Source organism: Xiphophorus hellerii, chromosome 11 (genome assembly GCF_003331165.1).
Source record: "Xiphophorus hellerii strain 12219 chromosome 11, Xiphophorus_hellerii-4.1, whole genome shotgun sequence".
Lineage (NCBI taxonomy): Eukaryota > Metazoa > Chordata > Actinopteri > Cyprinodontiformes > Poeciliidae > Xiphophorus > Xiphophorus hellerii.
Genome location: NC_045682.1, coordinates 3,844,752 through 3,870,699, shown reverse-complemented (window position 1 = coordinate 3,870,699; position 25,948 = coordinate 3,844,752). Strand labels below are relative to the sequence as shown.

Sequence of the window (25,948 nt, the reverse complement as noted above, 5' to 3'; positions counted from 1 at the left end):
AACGCCAGCAGAGCTGGTCGTTTTCTCGTGGAGAAAACTGCTGACTGGACAGTTATTAACATCCTCCATAACGAGGGGAAGCCACACACTGCTAACGAAGCGGCTTCAGAGTTCTGTATGTTAATAGAAAGCTGAGACAAAGTATTGACAAACCTTTCAGAAGCTTGACATTTCTGCTCAAAATATAATTTTTCATATGATGTAATATTTGAATTTCAGGTTTTCATATCCAATTGTTACATAAAAAGGCTTGAAATATTTCACTCTAAGTGGAGTAGATCTACGTAATATATGAGTTTCACTTCCTGAAATGGTTGGCAAAACAATATTTAACTTGAAATATAGCATCTGTGTATGATGTGTATAAGAATGAAAACCATCAGAGCTCAACAACATTTACCTCCAATCTGTGTTTTTAGAGCTTCGACCTGGGAAGAGAGTGTGAAGACTTCTTTTTCCTTTTTCATCAACTTCTCCATCGTTTCTGAAGAAAAAAAATCAACCCTTTAATTGCATAAATCCTGTTAGTAGTCCCCCTGCATTGATATGTCTTAAGCGATCATCTTTTGCCTCAAAATTTGTTGTACGTGCAGCAGACAAATAAAAACTGCTGCATTTTTTTTCTGGGCCAATTCAAAATTGGCATATATTTTAAAAATATTTGTATTTTGTATTTTTAAAATGTCCCAAATATTTTGACAGAAACATCTTTTGTTATTACATCTATGCCTCATTCTTGCCACAGCGACTGCAGAAATTGTTGCGTGTCAGTTTTGCGCCTGCTTTTTAAAAGTGCTAAGCATAGATGCAAACACAGCTCCTGCAACCTGGTTCAGGTTTAATAAATCGCATTGCAGTCATTCCAGCTCTATATACTCCTACCAGCATTTTGCACTTACTGATTATCAGCATATGTTCTGCATATTCATGAAGGAAGACATGCAAAATTAATTGCGCCTGCAATGCAAAACAGTTTTGTCTGTTCTATCAAGATTGCATCTACATGTATCATACATGCAGTACTTTAAAAGATCATTCCCAATTTAACAAGTGCTATGAAGCAAATGCTTGTTATGTTGCAAAAGATAACCTACTACTAAATGGATATAAATACCTTCAATATTCTGTTTCAGCGTCTTCTTCTCATCTGAAATTTCATTATCTTCAATCATCTGAAAAAGAACAAAGAGCTGTAAAAACATTCGACATGAGGGTAAAGCAGAGTAATGTTGAGCTCAGATCTTCTCAGCTGCTTACGTTTGCATCGTGAGGTTTAAAGTGATCTGCCTTCACAGCCTGCAGCTGGTTTGCCGTCACCCTCAGCTTCTCCTCCAGTTTCTGGATCTCCTCCTGGCTCTCGGCCTGGGCCTTCTGCAGGGCCTGGTAGTCCGTCATCATCTTATCTGACAGCTCCAGTCTGTCTCGAAGCGCTGTCGTTGTTTTGTCCCGCTCCACCTGGAGCACCTCCATCTCTGCCAGCCTGGCCTCCGCCCTCTGCAGCTTCTGGGAGGCCTCGCTCAGCGCCGCCTTGCTGCTCTGAGCCTCCATGTCAGACCTGCCTCCGTTCAGCTGGTCTCTGGCCTCCTGAAGGCGATTGCAGAGATCCTCGCGCTCCTTGATCAGAACGGCGGCTTCGATCTTGTGTTTGGCCTTCAAGTTCTCCACCTCCAGCTGGTGCTCCATCTTTAGGCTCTCCAGAGTGGTCCTCAGCTCCTGGGCGTCCTGCTCCTGGCCTTGTGGAGCAGACTGACCTCTGCTCAGCGATGCCTTCAGCTCCTTCAAGGATTGCTGATGGTCAGTCACCAACATGTCAAACTTAGCCTGTGCAAAAAACAAAAACAAGTCACATTTAGGCTGAAATCAAGAAAGTGCCATTAAAGTAATAAGTAATGAAGTGTGGCCGTTGTTCTACCATAAGCTCCACAATCTGAAGACCAAGCAGTAAGAGAGTACCTTCCAGGAGTCCATCATTTCCACGCTCTCCTTGGTGGATTGTTGGACTTTCTGCTTCATCTCGCCGATCTCGGCGCTCTGTTTCTCCACAACCGTCCTCAGCGACTCCACCTCCTGTTGGCTTGCCGCCAACGCTGTCTCGTATTTTTCTTTGAGCTCGCTGCTCTCCTTGTGGTGCTCGCGGCCCGCCGTCAGCAGCTGCTCACGCAGGAGGACGGTCTCCGGCTTGGCGTCAGTCCCCGGAGCCTCCTGGTGGGAGTTCGCGTCGACCCGTCTGAGCTGACCCTGGAGGTCTTTGATTTCAGCCCTTCGGAGGGCGAGCTCCTCCTCCAGCTGCATGATGCGACTCTGCTCTTCTACGGTGGTTTGCTGATGAGACACAAAACAACTTCCATCACTGATTCTGACACGTTTTCGTTTAGAGGTTGAAGATGAAGAACTTCAAACTGCGACCCGCAGAACAAAGAAAATCTAAGCTAGGAAACAAGCAGAGATCAGGCTTCAGGACAACGGAAATCAAAAGAGAAACTGCTGAAGACTTGAGGCAGTAAAGTGCATTGCAGTGGATATAAATGACAAATAAAATATGTGGACAGCAACAGATTGGTCAACGTTTGGCTCCCTCTCATATTCAAACACATCCATTGACTAAAAACACTATTTAGCTTTTTGTCGTTACAACATATCAATTGATTCAGGCATGTTGGAGTTGGAGAAGAGATGCAACTAAAAGTTATAGGATGGCAGGTCTTAAGTGCTGGCACATCCCTGACCTGAAGTTTTTCTCAAACTAAATACATAGAAGAGCAATTCCTCTTTTAATCCACCTCCACCCTCTGTATGTTCAGCTCCCTGATTTATCCTCCACATAGCAACCAGAGCCACCAGCACAGCCCTGTTGATGGTTCAGGTGAATGGAGATGGCTCTTCAGTCTCCTAGGATCTAGCCGACACCTTTTCAGTCTTTAAGGGTCAGGGAGCAGTTGCTTCTTCAGACTCAGCGGGTCCAGTCAACAATCTTTCAGGCTCCGAAGGTTCAGCCAACTGTCTCTTCAGTCTCTGGATATCTGAGTGACATCAGCGCATCTTCAGTTTCCAATAGTCTTGCTCATGCAAACACTTGTTAGTGCTGACACCAATTCAGTCTCCAAGCCTCCACGTCTTCAGTCTCCAAAGCTCCAGACATCATCTTTTCAATCTTCAAGACTTAAGACATTATGTCTTCGGTCTCCAAAGTTAAAGGCATCATGTCTTCAGATATTAAGTTTTCAGTCTCCAAGGTTCCAGAAGTCACATCTTCAGTCTCCAAGACTCCAGTCATCATGTCTTTAGTCTCCAAGGTTTCTGAAGTCACCTCTTGAGTCTCTAAGGCTCCAGACACCATGTTTTCAGTCCAGGTAAGACCAACCCCTCTTCAGTATTTGATGGTCCAGCTGATGCCAAGTCTTTCATAGTCTCTGAGGGTCAGACCAACGGCTCCTTAGTCTCAGAGGATCTGGACGTCGTCGTCATCCACAATGGTCTGGCTGATGTTGACGCCACTTTGGCCACTTAAGATTAAGTTGACACTAACTCCCTAGAGCTCCATATTACACCCAAAAAGTTGGATATGAAGAAGAGCAAACTGTCATGAAGCATTTCTTATGTGGCTCTACCACATATTTTATAAGACTTGAGAGATTTTACTCCAAAATTAATCAAATACCCATCTACCAAGTGAAATATAAACATACGTAAAACAGTTAAGTTGATTGTTACGACACTGTTTGTTTACAGGCATGAAATTAAAGTAGGTTGGATGAAACACAAAGGTACAAGTCTGCGAGCTGACCAAGCCATTACAACTAAGTGAAAGGTCAATATCCAACCAGCATTTAACCCTGTTGATTTGTTTATTTGTCTCCTGAAGAAGATTGTTGCTGACTTTGCCGCCCTGCTGTGTAACATTGTTCTGTTCTTCGCAAGGTTAATTAAGACTCAATTTACAGGCTGGGATCCAAAACTCTGAATAAGGAGGCACTTAAAAGCAGACCAGGTGATAATCTTCTGTAGGTTTATAATCCTAAGCAACAATTTATGCAGCTAGATTTCCTCTCCATTAATGTAAAAGCAATAATTAAGTGAGATTTAAGTCTTTTTCATTATTAGAGCCAAATCTTGCTGATGCGTCCAATAGTTTCTAACCTAATAGCCATTAGTGAATTTTGTCTTTATTTCAGGAGACTACCATCAAAGTAATGGTACCAGCAGGATAATAAAAGCTGAAAGATATTAAAGTTAAAGTCAATGCATTGTTTCCAAAATGTTTAAATGAGCCAAATGATCAATGTGTCACTGTCCAATGAAGCAGAAGATGAGAGGCCATTTTCTGTTTGATCATCTAAAAGCAGCCAAGCGAATGTGAGGAAGCCAACAACAAACCTGAAAAAAGTGTCAGTTCTGTAAACATTCCACACACACACATCTGTATTCAAAGAGAAGATCGAGGAGAAAGACCTGCTGCACGACACACAGTACAACCGTGTGGAAAAACAATTGGCTGCAGAGTTTTTTAAACGCATTCTCCTGAACTGCATCCAGATGCAGAAACACAGGAGGGAAACCAGAAAACGGAAGAGTCTATGCAAGGTTAATGTCGCCGAGAGCATCGGAAGTCAATTTGAAGTCGAGAGTTGCGACAGCTCAGCAGCGGATCAAAGCCAAAACAAGATGGCATCTTTGTTTTCACCTTGGTTCTGTTGCCCAACCTCAAGGATTCTGCAACATGACTGCGGCTTCCCTGTTGACAGAAGCAGTAATCAAGTGTTTCAAAATGATTAGTTATCTTCAAAATCTTGAAGAGAAAAAGAAAAAGAGAGTGGCACCCTATTTATTATTGGTGAGACTCTCACTAGGAGGTGCAGCGCAGCATATTAAGACACTACACAGGACATCAGGGACATTATCTCTATGATTTATCCCACAATCATCCACAAACATTTCAAGCTTTAAAAATTACATAACCACACAAAAATGGATATGGAGCTAAAGGATATCCATTCTGGAAAGTGAGCAAAAAGTTAACAATGAAGCTGTCCACCTGCTGGTTATGTGTCACTTGGTTTTATAGCAGTGGTCTCAAACTCCAGTCCTCAAGGGCCGCAGTCCTACAGTTTTTAGATGTGCCACAGGTACAAAACACTGGAATGAAATGGCTTAATGACCTCCTCCTTGTGTAGATCAGTTCTCCAGAGCCTTAATGACCTAATTATTCTATTCAGGTGGTGCAGCAGAGGCACATCTAAAAGTTGCAGGACTGCGACCCTCGAGGACTGGAGTTTGAGACCCCTGTTTTATAGCATCAGTAGTTGTTTGATTCCTGCTTTATTTTACAAAAGTACAAAGGAAATGATCAAATCTGGGATCAGATACTTACAACAAACTGACATAAATAAAGCAAGAACTAAACTAAGGTAAGTTAAAGTAAGTTGAGCTAAAGTATCCTAAAATAATAAGCTGATTAAAACTAAACCCCCTTTCCCTTACCCTAACCTTATCCTATAAGCTAAAATAAGCTAAGCTATGAAAGGTTAAACTAAGATAAAATAACCTAAGCTAAAATATCCCAACACAAAATAAGCTAAGGCAAAACTAAGATAAGCTAAATTATGCTAAAGTAAAATATCCCAACCTAACCTAACATAAACTAAGATAAACTAAAGTATCATAAAATAAAATAAGCTAAGGCAAAACTAAACTAAGGTAAGCTAAAATAAGCTAAGACAAAAATAAAGATAAGCTAAAGTTATCTAATGTAAAATTTAATGGGCTAAGGCAAAAACTAAACTTAAATAAACTTAAATAAGCAAAGCTAAGGCAAAACTGAACTAAAATCAGACAAAATAAGCTAACCTAAGCTAATTCTTTATGAGGCTGCACAGACGTGCAAAGCTGGAAACATATTGTTGGTCATTTACATGCCCTCCTTAAGCATGCATAGGTTTTCTCATGGTACTCCAGCTTCCTCCTACAGCCTAAAAACATAACAATTATGAATGGTCACTCTAGATCAATTGTAGGAGTGATCAGTTACCAGTATTAAGATATTTTTCACAGACAAAGATCAACACAGGTAGAGTTGACAAAAAAAATGCAAATTATGTTTCAATTATATCTATATTACACAGGTAATTCAGTCTAAATTAATATTCTGTACGTTTATAATCAGCATTCCTCAGGGTTAAATTAAAATGTGGAAACCAAAGGCAGACGGGACATGACTTCAACCAGTGCAGCTTATTTTAAATGCTGTTGACAGAGAGGCAGAACACCACAGGACAGTAAGCACAGGCAGCGGGCTCATGCTTTTTACCCTTCGCCTCTCTAATTCTTTCTGGAGCGCCGCTGCTCTCGATTTTTCGAGCAGCAGACTCTGCTCAAGCTGACGAATGTGGGCATGTTCCAATTTCGTCTGAGTCTACGGAAAAACACAAAGACACAGACAGAAAAAGGAAAGAGAAAAGGAAAGGCTGAAAGGGAAAAAAAAGACGAATGCAGATCAGAGAGGAATAACTCAACGGAGTGGCAACAGATGATCAGAGTGGAGCTGGAGATCGTTCGAGGTCGGATTTCATCAAGTCAGCATTTTGCAGATCCCATTCTGTTTTATAGCCGATTATTACAAAAGACATGCCAGTCCTTTAACGATTCAATGTTTGAAGATTTCATTGACAAAGTACAATAAAATATGAATTGGAGGCTTCAGTGATGTGAGAACTTTGCCATTAATATTTGACAGTATTTGAGAATCTATGAAATGCATTTTTAGATGTCAGCTCTTAACTGTGTTAACTTTGTTTTTTGCCTGGGAGCTGCTGGTAACTTCAATTTCCTGAGGGAGTCTTCCCAAAGGATCAATAAAGTACAAGTCTAAGTCTAAGTCTAAGTCTAAGTCTAAGTCTAACTGAGCCACGGAAAAATTTGCGGGAAACGTCTCGAGAAGGAAAACTGACAAATGCTTTGGGTTGCCATGTCCTGGATGTACTGGATCTGCACCAACATGTTAACATGAATGACGTCCTGTTAGTTTCTTCTGAACGTCTTAACAATCATTTAAAAGAGTCAGTCAACAGTGATCATTAATTACTGTAACTAAGAAGCCTAACCTCGAGGCAGAAAAACAAACTCAGGGACAAACAAAAGCAAAATTTTAAAGGATCAATTTGAATGTATGTATGGTTGAATTGTAAAGTGCCTTGAGAAAACATTTGCTGGGAATTGGAGCTGTATAAAGAAATTGAATTGAAAACTGAACTGACTTAAAGCTGTCAGTTGTAAATCTAGTGGCTTTCTGGAACTGTGCTTTTGGACTCAATGGCTCGGCTAATGTTTTTTTTGTTTTTTTAGAAAGTAAAAACAAATTCAAGTTTGAACAGTTTTTCATGGAATAATTGCACTGAACATTGACAGCGAAACTACCAGTAACATATACTTGATACATTTTATTTTTTTTTAATCTTTAGTTCAAAATAATGTTTAATGTTTATTTCTTTTTAGAAAACCTTACAAAAAGAAATACAAAAATGTTCACTCTTTAATAATAATATTTATTTTAGTGGATATTTCATATAAAAAATTGTCAAAAGGTTATGTAATATCAGTGTCTATAAGTGAGCCTTATTTAGTTTGACTGAAGGGAAAAAAATGGCTCTTTGGAGTCCAAAGGTTGCAAAAATCTAATCTAGAGCATTTTTCTGTCTAAGACTCATAACTGAACTAATCTGACCCTCATGAAACTCCTGCAAATGGTTCTGAAATACTATGTTTATCTTGTCCACAATCTACACTGAGTGTTAGCGAGTTGAAAGGGTATTTTATGCTGATAATTACCTCCAGGTCTCCTTTGGTGATGGACTCTTCTTCCACTCTGAACTGGAGGTCCTCTACCTTCCTGTAAACATTTAAACATGTTGGTTATTACGATTTGACAAAATTTAGTCAAATGACTCGGAGCAATCATGAGAACAGACAGAAAACCAATTTACCCGCTCACTGGGAATTTATTTTTGTAATTTCTCTGGCTTTCAGAATGAGCTTTAAATCCGAAGAAGCTGCTGCTGGCCACGCCACCCAACTCAACATTTACATTTATATGTAAAAATGGCTGCAAACAGATGTGGAATTTTGCACCCGTACATCTTTCAAAAACAGAAGTGGAGCCTCCTGCGCAATCAACAAGAATGCAGAAAGTGCTTTCTGGATGGTAAGTCAACAACAAAACACTTGTCTTTTTCAGCAGCCATTGTACAGCGCATACAGCAGTAAAATCAGCTGACTAAATGTGATGGAGTTGCTAGGTAACAGGCTGGGCTTCACTGGGGTTGCTACGTGAGGGGCAGTGCCAGTTGATTTGTTACGCTACACTCCAAAGGTTTTTGAAACAGCTCATTTTCCAGACACCGAGAAACATTAACTTATTGCCAAAAAAAACACTTGGGTCGTTGAGATCCAAAATAGATGCACAAAAACTTGCAAATGTGAATTTTACATAACAAGTCCCCTTTAAAAGGTTTTTTTTTGTATCTGTTTTGTCAAAAAAGGCCAGATTTTGTGGATCATAATTGATTTCTGAAAGCAATAAAAAGGGTAAAGCATCCAAGGGGCTGAATACTTTTTACAGGCACTGTATGTTTCCGATCTAAAATGATTTACAGACAACATTCAACTAGACATTGCATGTTTTGTTACAGAGAGGCGAGTGAATGACATCACCTCTTCTCCTCTTCGAGCTGATTGGCCAGTTCCAGCTTGTCTTTCTGTGTGCTGGCCAACATGGTCTGGACCTGCTGGAGGGCGCTCTCGTTCTCCGTCACGTACTGAGAACACAAAAGAAGACGACTGATTCTGGTTTGTTGTGTTAAAATGCACCGGAGGCCCAGACTCTCTCTGTACCTGCACATGCTGAGCCTTGAGGACGCTCAGCTCCTTCTCCACCTCGCAGATGTGGCTGTTTGCCTTGGCAACCTCGGCGCGCTCCAGGTCCCTCTCGGCCAGCAGCTGCTCGATGTGCTGCTGCTTCTCCTTCAGGGCCTCCTGGAGCGCCGTGGTGCCCGAGATCTTCCGGGCGTAGCGCGACGACGTCTCCGTCAGCTTAAAGCGAGAAGGAAGATGAAGCATTAAGAGACGAGTGTTGAATCAGCCGCCTGGACGTCTGTTGCCAACCCGCTGCGTACCATGTTATCCTAAACATCACAGTATTGTGACAGAAACATAGGTCAGAAATTAAACACTGGAAAAACAACACAATATATTACCAAGTATTTTTGGTCAAGTTTTGAGTGCAAATATCTTAATTCTTAAATTTGAATTATTTCAAGAGTACCATAACAGAGTGTATTAGGGCTATTGTAGCTAGAAACATTTTTAAAGGAGTAGATTTCTAAGAAAAAAAACTCCAACATTTCTGAGTTGGAAAAGTCGAACATTTGCAAGGAAATAGATATTCTGGGATTGATCTCAGGGCTTTTTTAAAACAAACAGGCACATTTCTGAGTTTTTTCTCAAAAATTGACACCTTTTTTCTATCCATCTATTGTAGAGTACACTTGAAATAAGACAAAATTAACTTACAAGTAACGTTTCAGCAAGATATAGGAGCTTCTTATAATTCTGGAATATTGAATAGAAAGTACTAGTTCCACTGGAAGACTGTCTCATAACATGGGAAACATGTCTTGTTGTAAGTGAAATAATCTGCCAGTGGAACTAGTACTTAAATAAAGCTCCCACTTCTGTCCAAAAATACCCCTATGAACAGAGTTGGATCAAAACATCCTCTTCTTCTTCTTCTTAAAAAATCCAGGAATTATTTCAGTATGATATCTCTAGGCAAAAGTGACAACAAAGTGTCTCAGAGATCACAACATTAACAAGTCAGGATTTTTTTTTTTTTTTACCCCTCCAGGGGGTCTTTTTGTGGGCTCTAGTGTCCCTTATATGACAGTAGGCTGACAGGAAACAGAGGGGGGAAGATATGCGGCAAATGTCGTCGGGTCCGGGAGTCGAACCCGCGACGGCCGCGTCGAGGACTCAAGGCCTCCAAATACGGGTCGCGCTAACCACTACGCCACCACGGCACGCCCCACAAGTCAGGATTTTATCTATAAGTTTACAGCCAGCGTCTCTCTTCAATAAAAACCTTTCAAACCTAGCAAACGTATTATTTTTATTTTCATTATTCATGAGCATACTATATAAACAAAAGCTCCAAAATAGCATTTAAACCATGTATTTCCTACTTTAAAATATTTCACAATGCAACATGTTGTTTGTCCACTAGAGGGACCTCTTTTCAAAGATTTCCAGGAGGGTTTTATTTTGGTAAGGCTGTTTGTTTTTAACCAGAATTAACCAGATAAATTAGGATTTTGCTTCAGCAACCAAATGAGAGAACAAAAAATAAAAATATTTTTGGAGATACTCCTTTTCTTACATACATTTAATGTAAATTTCTACCAACGCACTAGCCACACAGATACTAGAAAATCCTCTGTTCTTCAGCACTCTACTAAATGAAAGTGACGGGGCAAATATTTTTGAATATCTGGTGCTCAGTCAGGATGATCCGCCAGATAATTCACAAAGCTTGCTCTCAGTGCTGTCTGACGCCGCTGCCAACAATTAAGGAAAGTAGAGGGGAGTGCTCTCCGTCCAAGTGCTGGCTTGTAACCAGAAGCTAAAAATCAATGTGAGATACTCTGATGCCCCATCTTCTTTAGTCTGCTGCCAGGGACCACTCTGAGTCTTAATCTTAAAGCGACAATATGTCTGAAATGGGATGAAGCTCTCTTTTAGGCTGCAGCTAAACCAGTTCCTTAACATCTTTCAATTTGCAGAATGTTTAAACCAGCCTGGTTAACCATGTTTACTCGCTATCTCTGCAGTTAGATGAGAAGGCCCCAACAAGTCATGTCTGAAAAAAACAAAAACAAAACACTTAACAAGAAATGCTCAATAATAAACCAAAAATGGTGATATTGCTAAGTCACTGATGTCTGCCTTTTCTGGGGAGAAGGAAGGAAGGGCCATATCATCACTCTTTTCAACACAAATAAGCATTCAAGCCTCATATAAACAGGAAATTACAAAAAACTATAAGCAAAGTGGGAAAGAAGTAATTAAATCCTGAGTGACAGAACCTTCAGGAAGTCATGTTTATATTATTGGGTATTTTTCCAGTGCTTTATATTGGAGATATACAGTTTATAGAGCAGATTGAAACATCCATATTTAGAGATGAAACTATGAGTAGAACACAGTTTAAATCCAATTTTATGACAAACCTTGTGATAAACCTGTTAATGGTGTTTCACTTACCCAATAACCACTAGAGATAGGCAACCCTGTAGTGAGTTATGCTCCAACTCTGGCTACGTTCACACAGCAAGTCTTCATGCTCAATTTCTGATATTTTGCTGAAATCAGATTTTTTTTGTGTGTGATGGTCCATACTACTAATTAAATGTAAAAGTGTCTGAAAACAGACTTCTGTTTGAACAGCTTACGACCCCAAAGCGACCTCTATGTCCAGAATAACATCGACGTCTCACAGCGGTGCACTGTTTACGCAAATAATAATGGACGCCGCTGTCTATTGATCAAATTGCCAACACTCTGTTTTTGGTTTATATTTCATGAAGAAGAAAGTTGTGCTCAGTGTCTTCAGAGGTTTTTTGCATCGTTTCAGAATTTGGTTCAGGTTTATGACGCATTTCTCACATCAATGATGTAAAAGACGGATAAGATGCGTTCAGACTGAAGATACTCTGAAAACAATCAGGTTCACATGCAGTTTAGTACTACCTATAGAAGTGGTACACATCATATTTTTTTGCTGTGAAACGATCCGAATTGAGCCGAGCAGACTGTGATGAAGAAGTTGCTGATTGAACGTAGCCAAAAACATTCAAAAGCATGTTTGCTGCTTCTGATCTCCAGATATGGCTACGTTTCAGAGATTTCAGAAGTTTAAGTAAGTGATATAAGATCTGTAGGGGGAAGCCTGGCTTGGTTTTTATGAAAGTATGACCGACCAAGACATGAGAGATGGGATCTGCTCATCCAACCCTCCACAAGAGAGCAAACAAACACACACACCACTGACTGCCAACCGGATCCTTTAAACTGCTCGTCACACTCATGCTGAAACAGCCCGTCTGCTATCAGCGTGAGCCTGGAGCGCACTGCAGCCGTCTTACCAGTCCAGCTCGGCTCGGGCGTCCACCCACAGAGGAGGCCACCGAGCTGACTGAACTGATGGAGGAGCTGCTGGGGCTGTGGGCCAGAGAGGAGACCCCCATGGCCACCCGCTTGCTCTTCTTGGCCTTGGCCGGGCTGGTGGAGGGGAAACCAATGCGGATCACCTTGTGGATGGGAGCAAACAGGCCAAACTTTGGAAGGCACTGGAAGTATCTGAAAAAGAGAGGAGAATGGGAGGCTTGATACTTAGATTACCATGGAAACTATTGGGTAAAAGTAAAATATTATACAAGTTTGTGCTTCATATTGAAATGCTTGAGTTTAAGCAATTTTGCAGCAGCTGCAGACATGTTTCCGCTGATTTGCAGCGACACTCAGCAATGGAGAACCTCGAGGTTCTGGTTGTGATGGTCTAAATGAACCCAGACATTTTATTTTGTCTTATAAAAAATGTCCCTGGCCCAAACATAATGAGCCAGGAACCAGACCATGAACTTTATTATTTTTTAAATACAAACAAAAAATAAAATTCACATCACACCAAGCTAATATTATGTAGTTCTGGTGTTTTACACTGTCGGCGCAGAACGGCAGCTCAAAACTGACCAGTAGTGATGGGTCCGGCAACACCGATGCGTCGGTGCATGAATCAAGCCTATAGACCAAAACCCGTGTCGGTGCATATTGATTTCAGTAAGTCACGTGACCGATACAGAAACTGTTTTGAAATTACGCTGACGCGCCAAACTGTGTTTATAAGGAAGCGAATCTGTCACCGGGATGCATTTGCCAAAAAGATTCTTTATCTTTTACTGTACGGCGTCAACTATGGAGCCTCAAGGCAAACGAAAGTTTTCCGCAGTGTGGGACCATTTTGATCTTACATCGGAAAATAAGGTATTGGTTTTCATTTCGTTGTTTCATCCGGTTCTTTTCAGTTTGTACTTGATCTATCTGAATCCAAATTCAGCTGAAATTGAGTCTTACTTTACTTTCATATTATGTTCTGCAGGTTAAGTGTCGCATATGTTTGACAGAACTGTTTTATTTAAATAAATTCACCTCCTCAATGCTGAGGCATTATAGAGCAAAGCATGAGAATGAAGTCCCAGATACAACTAGGATAAATTCAGGTATACAGCCAAATTACTCAGGTGCTTTTTATAAACTATTTCATATAAATGTATTGTTTACTTAATTTTTTTCTACAGCAGAAGTTGTGTGAAAAAAACGGAACAGACTAAATTTCAAAATGTTGGATAAACTTATTTTTTTGAATGAAAATTTGTGGAAAAAAAAAAAAAAAAAAAAAAACAGTCCACAAGCATCCTAATTCCAAACATGTTCACTTTCATTTTCATCACTTGGTTCATGTTCACATTATTTATTGACTGTATCGAAGAATATCAAATATATTTTGAATTTAACTGAAGATATGAAATAATACAATATATAATAGACAATAAAATATAATGACTTAAATCTTATTGAATAGACTAGGTCATCAAATCAGTCTGTCAACTACGTTGCCTGCAGAGATTTTTAATGTCCAGCAGATGTCAGTATTCAGTGACGCAGCATCGACACAGTATCAATACAGTTTTGCATTGGGTCGAAACGATACATGACGCCTCATTTACCCATCACTACTGACAAGCTTCTCTCAGTTCTTCAGAGAAACGAGCAGCTAATTCACGGTCATTCCGTTACAAAACTTAACGATCGTGTTCCTGTCGCTCCCTGTGATTAAACTCACAATTACGATCCTCTGTACTGAGCATCTCTCTGATAGCAGACAGTGTGTCCGTGAACAAGTTTAACAAAATTTTGTATTATAACCGAAAAGAGAGATGTAATTTCTATCATAAATATAGATTTGCAAAAAAAATCCTACAAATTACAGTGAAATACTGCTACTTCCGCTGGGCGCCGGAAGTAAGACCCATAATCGTTTCCCCATTAAGCCTCCCAGGAATAAGGTGAATAGATTTTGATCTAGGAAGAAATTACAGTCCATTGTGACACATTTTTGGTTGACTTTCTTTCCTGTTTAGCTATGAAACAACTTGATGCAGCAGTGACATGCTTCATGGCTTATTCAGTGTACAAACTGACAGCATTAAGCATGACTTCTCTATGGTGGATGACAGGTGCAAACACAATGCAAGCGCAAATTGCACTTCAAATGCATGAATAACAAACGCAACAGAAAAATTCTGCAACTGCAGAAAACTGAAGCAAAAGGGGAAATGATGCAAACAGCAAAAACAACAGCAAGTATAAAACACTGCAAACTCGCGCCACAAAACGGAAATCCTCCAGACCACTAGGGGGAGTTGACCACCGAATCATATGAACCAGACGCTCAGTAAACTCTGGACAGGATTTCCAGAAGAAAGATGGAAAAAGGAAGAAAATTGTATGTCATACTTGAGTTTACAAGTTTACATTAGTTTTTCAAACAGTGTCTTTTACAATATTATAGAAGAGCAGCAAGTTGGTAATATGTCCTACTCCAGACTCCCATAGTGGTCTGATGCACTTATGAGTTTGCAAAAAAGTGTAAAGATTTAATAAAAATGTAAAAATAATAATTAGAGGGTTATATAACTGGCATTTAATAAATAATTGTCTTTATAATTGTCAATAGCATTCTCAAAAACATAAGCCTGATAAATGGAGCAAATCTGATCTGGGGTCAGCCGCAGCCATTTTCAAGGACTATTTGGTGGAAGTCATGCATCTGAACACATGGATCCACATCCTTCCCCTTGATTTCCTTTTAGGGGAAACACAGCAGAGGAATTTCAGGAGCTGGGAATTTACGGTGTGTGTGTAAATGTGAGTGCGCACCTTGTACCAGCGACTGCACCGTCGTTCTTCCCCAGGGGCTCATCCAGTTCCACCCCGCACCATTCACCCTTGGCGAAGTCCGTTTCCCCCATGTAACGTATTACTCCCATCTTCGAGCCTCCCACCTGAAAACAAAGATGGCTGTCAGACTGATAAAATCAACGTGGAGTCAATAAACCTTTACGCTGACTTGGAGGTTATTAACAGAGAGATGTTGTACCATGGTGGTGGGATATCAGGCGTCACTTCTAATTTTAAACGTGGTACAGAGACATTTATTTATAAAATGGAGGCATCCCATTTCACAATGATGCAAACTTTAAAACGTTTTCACGGACAAAAAGCTGAAGCACTTGAAGGAAATCTGAAGAGGATGTAATACGCCTTTCTCTGGTTTTTGGGTTGTTTTAACTGGATGGCCATGTCTTGGCAGGTTTTTTTTCCATTTTCAGACAGTAGACAGAACAGATCTGACTGAAACGCTAATAGTTATTGATATTGTTTAAGAACCTAGACTTGCTTTAAACTTCTCCAGGCAACTGGAAGAAACTGGAGAAGGACAGGCAACTTTCTCCATTGCCTGTCTGCTGTCTTCTTTAGCTTTCATTATGGCTGCAGGATTTCAGAAAAAAGTTAGTTGTGCTAACCCTAAAGCACTAATCATGGATAAGTTCTTCTAAAGCTAACACACTACACAAACATGTATTTAGAAGAAGCTAATGTTAAAGTCCTAGCTTCAAAACCAATTACATCTGTCCTTGAGAAAGTACAACGCTCTAGCACTAATTAAATTTTTACATTATAATTTACATGCTCCATAATGCCATTAGATATTGTAATTATGTTTCTTGTCTGTGTTTAACTTTATTCCTGTATGTTTAATACCTGAAATAAAGTTATTGGGGGGAAAAAAGAGAGGGAATGTGAGGAGAGGAACTAGAACTGCTGCATAAACAGTTTTAGCTAAAGCGCCAAGCTAAAAATTAGCTTCGCTTCATATTAGGGGACTAGTGGAAGTTTGTCCACTGCTGGTATTTGTGATACTATTATTGAAAATTGCAATGCCTACTGCAAAAGATCCATATTTCTCTTACTCTTTTCTTTGTTTACCATTATACATTGTCCCCTCCACACACTCAGTATCTCAAGAACTAAAAATACACATAAGGTGAGGAAAGTTTAAAGTTACAGTGCATCCAAATATCTTAGTGTATTACAAATATGCAGAGCATTAATGCATGACAAATGAAACACGGTACAATGTTGCATCTATTGGTCAGGCCATTCCCATTAATGTGTAAGTAGGTCCCGATAACGTCACACTCTACATCATTTTGCAGAAAACAGAAGGATGATTCATGCAGGTTTGTAGAAAAAAACTGCAGCAGAGGTATTCTTTTATTGCTCCGAACAACCGGTTTCAGATGTGGCCAATAAAGTGATGAAGAGTGGTCACAAAAGGAGCGTTTTGCACTGCTGAACAATGGACCCATTCACAAACTGTTGCTTTTCTGCTAACTCACATGCTGCTTTGGAGCCTGCTGAGTGAAACTACTCAAGTGAAAAGAAGAAGCTTAGAGAAGAAAATAATAAAAATATGAAAACTTGAACTTTTAGCCCTTTTAGTGTCACTCCTCTGTTTCCTCTCCTTTAGCGCATTTATTCAGGGAAACGGTATTCTGACAAGGCAGCTGCAGCTTTTATAAATTTACGGGAAAAAAAAAATCACCAGTCACAAATAATTCATCCAGCAACGTCACATCACCGGGTGAAAATAATGGTTTCCTGTTGGGAGGACAGTCTAAGCTGCACGCACTGCAGCTGCTGAACGTCTCTCACACATGGCGAGCACATGCATGACACACATGAAAACACTCCTGACATCCCATTTCCTCAGGAAGTGACTTCATGAAAGTGGGATCTTCAAGCTAAATGAATGTTTTTTCTGGACGCATCTTGCTACGTCACTACGTTTCAAACGTTAAATTAATAATTTAAAGTTTTACTGCAAAACTCTGTGTTTGCAGTAAACTTGGTTAAGTGCAGAAAATTATTTTAAGTATGAGAACGTGTTGCCGTATTTAACAGTTGTAATATCTCCCTATGGTATTTACGAGATTTATTCCTGGCCAAACGGGAGAATTTAGTTTTTCTAACAAAAGTGTGAGAGGAGTACAGTTTGAAATATGAGTACAATAACATCTGGCGGGACAAAAATGAAAAGCTTAGTGTTCTTTTAATACTTTCTAATCAAATCTTTATAAAAATATATAGTATTGGGCGTGCCGTGGTGGCGTAGTGGTTAGCGCGACCCGTATTTGGAGGCCTTGAGTCCTCGACGCGGCCGTCGCGGGTTCGACTCCCGGACCCGACGACATTTGCCGCATGTCTTCCCCCCTCTCCTTCCCCATTTCCTGTCAGCCTACTATCATATAAGGGACACTAGAGCCCACAAAAGACCCTCTGGAGGGGTAAAAAAAAAAAAAAAAAAAATATATATATATATATATATATATATATATATATATATACAGTATATAGTATTATAATACATAAAATGTATTTCATTCATAAAATTTATTAGCTAAAAATCATTAAATAAGTAATACAAAAACTGTGCACGATTTTGAGCTCCATTTTTGCCAGCTGATGTTAGCGACATCTTGGTTGCTAGGTGACGTCATTTGCTGAGGTGAGGGCGGGACGTCCATCCATTGTCAACATGTGTTGATATTTGCTCGGTCATTGGGGTGCTGGTACTTATTTTGAGGCGCTCATTGGGTGAGAGGCGGTATACACTGTAAAAACACAAAATCTTACCAAGTATTTTACTTATGTCTTAGTGTATAGAAAGAAAAAAAAAAGCTAACTCAGAAGTAACTTTTCAGATAGATACAGAAGCTTATTTCAAGTCAATGCTCGTACCAGATTATCTGGTAGATTATTTCACTTATTCAAGACATTTTTTTCTATAAGTGAAATAATCTGCTTATTTACCTCTACAAAATCAGCCCTTCCAGTTTTCCACAGAAATTCACATAAAATCAACTGATCCACGCATTTGTCCTCGCTAATGCATAATGGTGAGTTTACAGTGCATCTTCCTAAAAGGTGGTGAAAAATATTTGTCGCTGAGTTTAGCGACTTTTCAGACGCCTACAGTGATTTTTTTTTAAGAGAGTTGCTGTGAGCCCCTCCCACCTGTGAGAAACTTACAGGGTCTGTCTAACTTGTCATGCAGCAAACCCAGCCTTGTGTTCTGCCATCTTATAAAACCTGACCGTGTCAGTTATTAAAAAAAAAAAGTATTGGCTATATTGGAATCGGCAGGTCAGGGTTTTTAAAACATTGGTGATCGGGCAGAAAATATATATTCCTAATAACTGTTGAAATTTAGGAGAAAATGTTAAGATTAATTAACAGCAAATAAAGCTGACATATGTTATAAGAGAAAGCAGTGAACTGGGGGATGTTATCAGGCACCGTTGTCCTTCTGTGAATCCACAGAGACGTGCGATGTCATAAGACGTTAGGCGGAGACTGTCTGTCAGCGTGGCCGGCAGACGTCTCAGCGAATCAGGGTTAAAACGTCACCAGGGTGTCGTCTGCAGAGATAAAACTACTCCTTCCTTTCACAACGTCTAATCCTCGACACGTATAGTTATTCTTTTACCAAAAACGCTTGAATTTGACAAAATTATCAGAAAGGTTCCCAGTCAGCGCTGATAAACTCCTCTTCAGGGTGTCCCCTCTACTGCCACCATTTTAGAATTTGACACCAAATACAGAGAAACAACCACCCGCTTTGTGTCCACAGCGTGTAATCTGAGTTTGTGCTAATTTCACAAAATATCAGAGGCCGAGACGACTGGATAGCAGCACATCCGCGCCACCGCAGCCAGATGGATTTCACTGGGAGAGGCTTAGGAAATAGATGGATTCACTGATCAATGTGTCAGCAGCGGACGCTCCTCTCCTTAAGTGCTGAAACTAATCCAGAGTGATTTATAATATTGAGCGGCGTGGAGGTGCTAGTCATCCCCCTCGCCCATCAGTAAATGGAAAGCAACGGGGGCCGGGGTCAAATTTATCAGCGAGGGAACGCTGTGTACACCAGTAGCCATCCAATGTCACTCCTCACTGTTGGGGAGGGTTAGAAGACGACGTTAAGGGGTCTTCTAACATGCACCTATTTCTCTTCTCCACAGGTTCATTTTCTGCAACTAAAATGTGGGGAAAATGTGACGTACAGGTTCAAATACAGTATATACATACATCTGATAATGTATGTATTGCTAAAGGACTTGCTAATATCCTTTAGTAAGTAACACCACAAACATTAATTTCTGTTGGCATCAAGAAGCGTCTGGTATAAGTCTGGTGGATATTCAACCCCTCTACTGCTTGAGTTCATTTAGCTTGTTTGGAACTAAACTTTTAGCAATACTGACCACTAGAAAGTGTTTTACACTTCAGGCATGTTCACCCAGTTTCACCCATAAATGTGCACATTTATACCCCGATTCACAGATCAGTAGGCAAAATGGCTTAAGTGCTTTGCCCAGGGGCACATTGACATGACTGAAGGAGCTGAACCTACAGCCAGAGTTGCCCTAGATGTTTCTACATCAAAACTCCCTACTTTTCCAGACTCAAGTTTTCATGGATGGATGGATGAAAGTATCAATCAATAGATTGTTTAGACCCAGGGGTGACCAAAGTGCGGCTCGTGGGCTATTTGTGGCCCCTGCACTGATTATGTTTGGCACTCGAATGACAAATGTGGCCCGCCATCACAGGTGGCTGATGCAGATGCGGACTTTATATTTTTAATTAGGGCAAATTTATTACTGATAAATTAAAATCTTGTTATGCCTTGTTTACCTTTCAGCAGAAAGAAAAAAAAATCCTTGTAGTTTTGATACTTTTCTGCCTTCTGGATTTAATTTAATTTGGCCAACAAGGCAACAAATATGACCCTCTCTCCCCATTCAGAATTTTAATATTTGCCTGCCTTTTCCAATCACATCCATCCAATCTACAACTAGTGATTACTCACCAGAACTCGATCTCCAACTCTCAGGTCTTTATCTCCACCTTTCTTAACCGAGCCGCTGTCCGACATGTTGGAGCCAGACTCATTTCCCGTTTTCACTGCGCTGTTGAGGAGCCCTTCTCTGAGCGGCACCACCACCCTCTGGCCAGCAGGGGCGCCACCGCCGCCTTGGTGAGTCTGATTCTGGGCCGAGTCGGTGGAGTGGCTGTCGCTCCCCTCTCCGACCGGCTGTCGGGTGAGCTTGGAGGGCCGTGTGAAGATGCCCTGGAGGGGCTGGCACTCGAAGTAGCGCACGCCGCCCACCGACCCGTCGTTCTTGCCAACTAGGTCGTTCAGTATGACTCCAGCCCACTGTCCGGGGGCAAACTGGGTCTCCCCCAGGTAGGAGATGACTCCGGGTTTGACGCCGTTGACCCACACCTGTTCGCCAACAGTGTAGTCTCCTACAACATCATCGCCTTCCTCTGAGATTTTAGCCGGAGCGACAGCCTTTGGTGGAGTGCCTAAAAAACACAGACATCATATTTCATCTGTGAATTTTGGCAGTTTCTTGCATTGTTCTACTAAATTACCTCCTCCCACTTAACCGTGACATTCCTGCAGGGGAAAAAAAAAATGCCTATGCAGCAACATTCAGCAGGCAGATTAGACGATACTCTAATTCTTTGTGAAAAGTGGGTCAGAGACACGGTATCAGTGACAAGCCGGTGATTAACCCTGCCATGCTGCCTGGGATGTTGCCTGTTTGACACATAGGCGAACTGCATCTCAGCAGTCTGTAAGGGTACCATTAGCATGCGGTCTGGTGAGCAGCACTGCCTGTGTGTGTGTACAGCAGCAGTGGTTGGTGCCAGTCTACTTTCTATAGCACCAAGAACCCAGAGGCTTTTTGGGCCTAAAATTGTTGTGCTTTATGTAGATTATGCCTCAGTTGCTCGCATATGGAGTTCTGAGAGATTAAGTGAGACGGAAACAACTATTAAAGACGAGAAGTGATGATGTGGTGGGAATGGCTTCGAAATGGTGCCAGAATCTGGAGAAAACACGGGGTCACAGAGGTTCCTCATTAGGCAGATGCCTTTCAAAGTGGGTCGCTCTGTTTTTGTCCCATTATGCAGCTGGGCTATCAAAAGTTTTTTTTTAATTCTCTGTTAATTAATGACCCTCAGTGACATTTATGTCACAAGAAGGAGGAAGAGGAAGGAAGCTGGTAAAAAGAAAACAACCAATAGCAACAGAGTTTTGTGGCGCATTAACTGCAGCTTCCGTAAAGACGTGTGTCTGGATGTGTAGTGAGAACCAACAGTGGTGGGATTGTGATGTTTCTTTTATAATGTCACAATAATGGCTTTTTTCAGCCATTGTTTACATCCAGATTTACAGAGTCTGGCGTCTTCTGGTGCAGCATTATGATGCATCTCTCGTGTCAGTGACGTAAAAGTCAAATAAAATGCGACATGACTGTTCAAAACCGTTGTATCCGATTTAGGAACACATAAAAAAATGGTATAAATCAGTGATCATAGCCTAAAAGTCGGAGAGCCCTGGTGTATAATATACCTCCCTACATTTTCAACTGCATCGCTAACACTGTCACATGACTAAGCAAATACCACATGGCCAAACCCACACCAGAAATATAAATAACAACCAGGTGGAAATAGGTATTGGTTATTAATAACAACCTATTAATAACAACCTATTTTACCTGTGGAACTGATACAATATGTTAGAAAATAACTACAAGAAACAATGCCAGGCACTTCTGTGTTTTTATTTATTTCTACAAAACCAAGATTTTTATTTTTGATTTGATTTATTTATTTAATTTTTATTTCTGCATATGAAATGCTCTAACTTGAACCGAACAACTGCGACAGACTGGCGACCTGTCCAGGGTGAACCCCGCCTCTCGCCCGGAACGTTAGCTGGAGATAGACACCAGCATCTCCTAACCCCACTAAGGACAAGAGTGTAAGTAAATGAATGAATGAATGAATGAATGAATGAATGAATGAATGAATGAGTGGCTGGCTGGCTGGCTGGCTGGATGGATGGATGGATGGATGGATGGATGGATGGATGGATGGATGGATGGATGGATGGATGGATGGATGGATGGATGGATGGATGGATGGACCGAACAAACATTTAACCCGTTAGTTCACATTTCATTTCTGTGATCGCCATCAGCTGACCTAAAGGACAAACTGTGAAACGCTGGCAGAAAGGTGTGGCATAGAAGTGTGTGTGAAGAAGCTGTGAAGTGTACGCCAGAAGGGACAAATCGGTTCAATAAGAGGGGCGGGATTACATCAGGGATGAGCTTTGGGCACCTTCGTGTTTGCAGTGTTGATGGACAGGTTGACAGAGGAGGTCACGCAGCAATCCCCACGGACAACACTGTGCTTCGTAGTGAGATGGGGGAGCAGGTGGAGCTATGCTCTGGATAACAGGGATGCTCTTAGCCTCAAAACACTAGTACTTTCTGGATATGCTACTTTATAAATGCTTGCAAAATTATTTTTGTCAAGCAGGTTTGTAGACTCAGTGTGGCGTTTAAAACCTGAACTAACACCATGATCTGGGTTTCTTAGGCAACATGGAGGCAGGGGCAAAAGGATCCTTGGCAGAGGGACGACTGGAAACACAGCCTTTACTTTCACCATTGTGCTTGGCCACCTCCCACCACCATCTGAATCCCACTATTCATCGAATGTGCACAATGAAACCTCCACAGCTTCCTCCCGGTCCCTCTCCTCCTCCTCCTCCCTCTAATTATCCCCCTATCTCTCACTGCTTTGGTCTCTCTTTCACACACACACACACCCTCCTCTCTCTTTAAATCCACTTTTTATGATCATTTTCAACAGTAACCACCGCCCTCAGTCGCTTAATGTTTGGTAGGATTTATCTGTCGGGAAGGCCTGACATTGTGTTTTTGCCTTCAGCAGAGGTTGTGACAGCTGTGGACGACAGATGGAGGGGGTGTTGGGTGGCTGAGCCTAAACGTTTTTGACTTTTGATCAATTTGTTGCTTTTAAATGCCTCGCGTCGTGGTCCAGTATCATTTAGCACAATAGTGAGAGTCATGACCAACATTTAAAGGACAAAGTTGGATATTCAAGGTCTTTTCTGTAAATACAAACAGGCTTTAATTTATTTAAAAATGTCATGTTTATCTTGTTGTGGGATCATTTTGATGTGAGAGGAAATAACTGGAGGGTTTAATATGTAATATTGCTAGGCTCAGGGGAAGCATTGCTCTTGTTAGATGGTGGTATTTGGTTTATTCTGCCCAATGCTACAGGCTATGATGTTTTTAATTGTTGCATCACATGAGCTCACATGGTTTCTTAGACTGTCTATTGAACAGGACTCCTTGTACAAAACATTTCAAAGGTAAGCTTCGCATGATCAGTTTCCAGCATTTTTGGGTAACACTAACTAAAAAGATAGTTGCGCTAACTCTAAATCACTAATCATAAACATTAGCTTAGCTAACACTAAAGCACTATACGAACATGGCATTTAGGTCTGCTAATGCTAAGGTGCTATAGCAACATGATAGTTAGTTCCTCTAACACTAAAGCGCTAAACCCACTTGTTATTTAGTGCGAGCTAATGCTAAAGCACTATACCAACATGATACTTAGTTCTTCTAACCCTAGACCACTACACTAATATGGTATTTAGTTATGCTATTTTTTCCTCTCACTGCACTGAAAAGACATCCTCAAATTAAAAGGGTTAATTTGTCTAATATTTTCAGAGTGACATCACACTACTGCAGGAGAAGAGGAATTCATTTTACAAGTATTTACACATGTATTTGCCAGGGAAGCACATCTACAGCTAAGATCCTTGCTGCTGCAAATCGATTTTCCAGAGCTTCAGGAGAAGTAGAACCAGGAGAGGTGGCACGGCTCTGTTATTTTCACCTCAAAAGCAGCTGAAGGAAAGCTTAAAGCCTCCGCTGGACGCCGAGCCAAGTCTTCCGACACAGTGGCCCCTCTCTCCGACAGTCGCAGCAGCTAAAACTAACAAACTGTGGGTTGGGATTCAGAGCACGAGGTCGGGTCACTGTGAAGATCATCTGCTGCAGAAAACAGATCCCTCTGTGTGTTTTTAGCCACATTCAGGTAGAAAGGATAGAATAAAAGCTACAATGTCTCATCTCATTGCTCATTAAACTACTAAAGATACACCACTTCTTACAATCTGAGCTGTGATTTGTTTACATGACTAATTAAGACCTAGTTGATGATTTAACCTACAACCCTTTTCCACCACACTCTGAAAATTTTGTCAAAACTATCCACAGCTGCGACACAAGCAAATCTCTATCTCTAATACACCCAAATATTTACTGTGTCAGCTACTGGGCAAAAAAAGTCAGAATACATACAGCAAGCGATTTTGTGCCTCCATCTCTTTTCTCAGCAACCAAAAGTGAATCAGCTTCATATTCAATATTGAAATAATGAAGGGTGTGCAGCTGTAAATACCAAAAGTGGTATTTAAAGCTGTATGCATGGCTGTAGGAAAATCTTAGTTTTTCCACTTGATCAGACTCTAGTGTTTATGTAGCAGACTTGTTGGAAGAAGGAGCAGATTTCTATTGACAAAGTTTTTTTAGGGTTAGGGTAAGAATAGGATAACAAATTAAATAAGGACATTTGTTTTAATCAAAAGAAAAAAAAGACAAATAAATACTATCTATCTATCTATCTATCTATCCATCCATCCATCCATCCATCCATCCATCCATCCATCCATCCATCCATCCATCCATCCATCCATCCATCCATCCATCCATCCATCCATCCATCCATCCATCCATCCATCCATCCATCCATCCATCCATCCATCCATCCATCCATCCATCCATCCATCCATCAGTACAGACCAAAAGTTTGGACACACCTTCTAATTCAATGGGTTTTCTTTATTTTCATGACTATTTATAAGGCAAGAAATCCCACTTATTAACCTGACAGGGCACACCTATGAAGTGAAAACCATTTCAGGTGACTACCTCTTGAAGCTCATCAAGAAAATGCAGAGTGTGTGCAAAGCAGTAATCACAGCAAAAGGTTGCTACTTTGAAGAAACTAGAATATAAGGGGTATTTTCAGTTGTTTTACACTTTTTTGTTTAGTGCATATTTCCACATGTGTTATTCATAGTTTTGATGCCTTCAGTGTGAATCTACAATGTCAATAGTCATGAAAATAAAGGAAACCCATTGAATTAAAAGGTGTGTCCAAACTTTTGGTCTGTACTGTATATATACATAAACATTTAAAATAACAGAAAAAGGAAATAATAACTAAATAAACTTCATTTTTACCAGCGTCTAAACTAACCTCAGCACCAGAAGTTAGCAATGAATTTTATACCACTGAATAAACCTGCTAATTAACTGCACCACATTAGCACAGAACTGCATTTGTGGGTTGAGCAACAGAGTTGAGTACCTGGGTTGTGACCCCTAACAATTTCCAGTCAGAATGTGTTCACAAGCACAATTTTCAGCCGTAGTTATAAATGCTGTTTGTGGCTCCATTCATTAACATCGGTTTTGTTCAGAACACCAGGTGGTTCATCGGCCCTGCCTAAAGCTGTGTGTGTGTGACGCCCGCTAATTACAAACTCTAGTCAAAGTTCATTCACAAACAACCTAAAACGCTGAGAGAATCTATTGTCAGAAGAGAGTAAAGTTTGAGTTTGACAGAATCAGAGTGGAGATTTTAGCCAAACAGTCATCTGCTAGAGAGTCCCCCCAAAACATCACCATCAGGCCAAATTAAAGACTTGGACGGATAACTGAGAGGAATGTTTGTTTTT

At 40.7% G+C, this 25,948-nt stretch overlaps 1 protein-coding gene across 4 annotated transcripts in view; it reads right to left on the bottom strand.

The window, feature by feature from the left end:
- The window catches only part of clip2 (CAP-GLY domain containing linker protein 2), a 37,141-nt gene that overhangs the window by 5,971 nt on the left and 5,222 nt on the right, over nucleotides 1-25,948 (bottom strand). The window contains exons 3-14 of one of the 4 annotated variants that reach the window (XM_032576597.1): nucleotides 20,102-20,601; nucleotides 15,043-15,167; nucleotides 12,189-12,402; nucleotides 8,884-9,081; nucleotides 8,704-8,807; nucleotides 7,822-7,882; nucleotides 6,305-6,409; nucleotides 4,682-4,732; nucleotides 1,954-2,322; nucleotides 1,258-1,821; nucleotides 1,115-1,172; nucleotides 401-484 (exon numbers count right to left, since the gene is read on the bottom strand). In XM_032576597.1, coding sequence (XP_032432488.1) covers nucleotides 401-484; nucleotides 1,115-1,172; nucleotides 1,258-1,821; nucleotides 1,954-2,322; nucleotides 4,682-4,732; nucleotides 6,305-6,409; nucleotides 7,822-7,882; nucleotides 8,704-8,807; nucleotides 8,884-9,081; nucleotides 12,189-12,402; nucleotides 15,043-15,167; nucleotides 20,102-20,601 — 2,433 coding nt within the window. The remainder of the gene's footprint in view (nucleotides 1-400; nucleotides 485-1,114; nucleotides 1,173-1,257; nucleotides 1,822-1,953; nucleotides 2,323-4,681; nucleotides 4,733-6,304; nucleotides 6,410-7,821; nucleotides 7,883-8,703; nucleotides 8,808-8,883; nucleotides 9,082-12,188; nucleotides 12,403-15,042; nucleotides 15,168-20,101; nucleotides 20,602-25,948) is intronic. The other 3 variants (XM_032576598.1, XM_032576599.1, XM_032576600.1) reach the window with 3 other exon arrangements.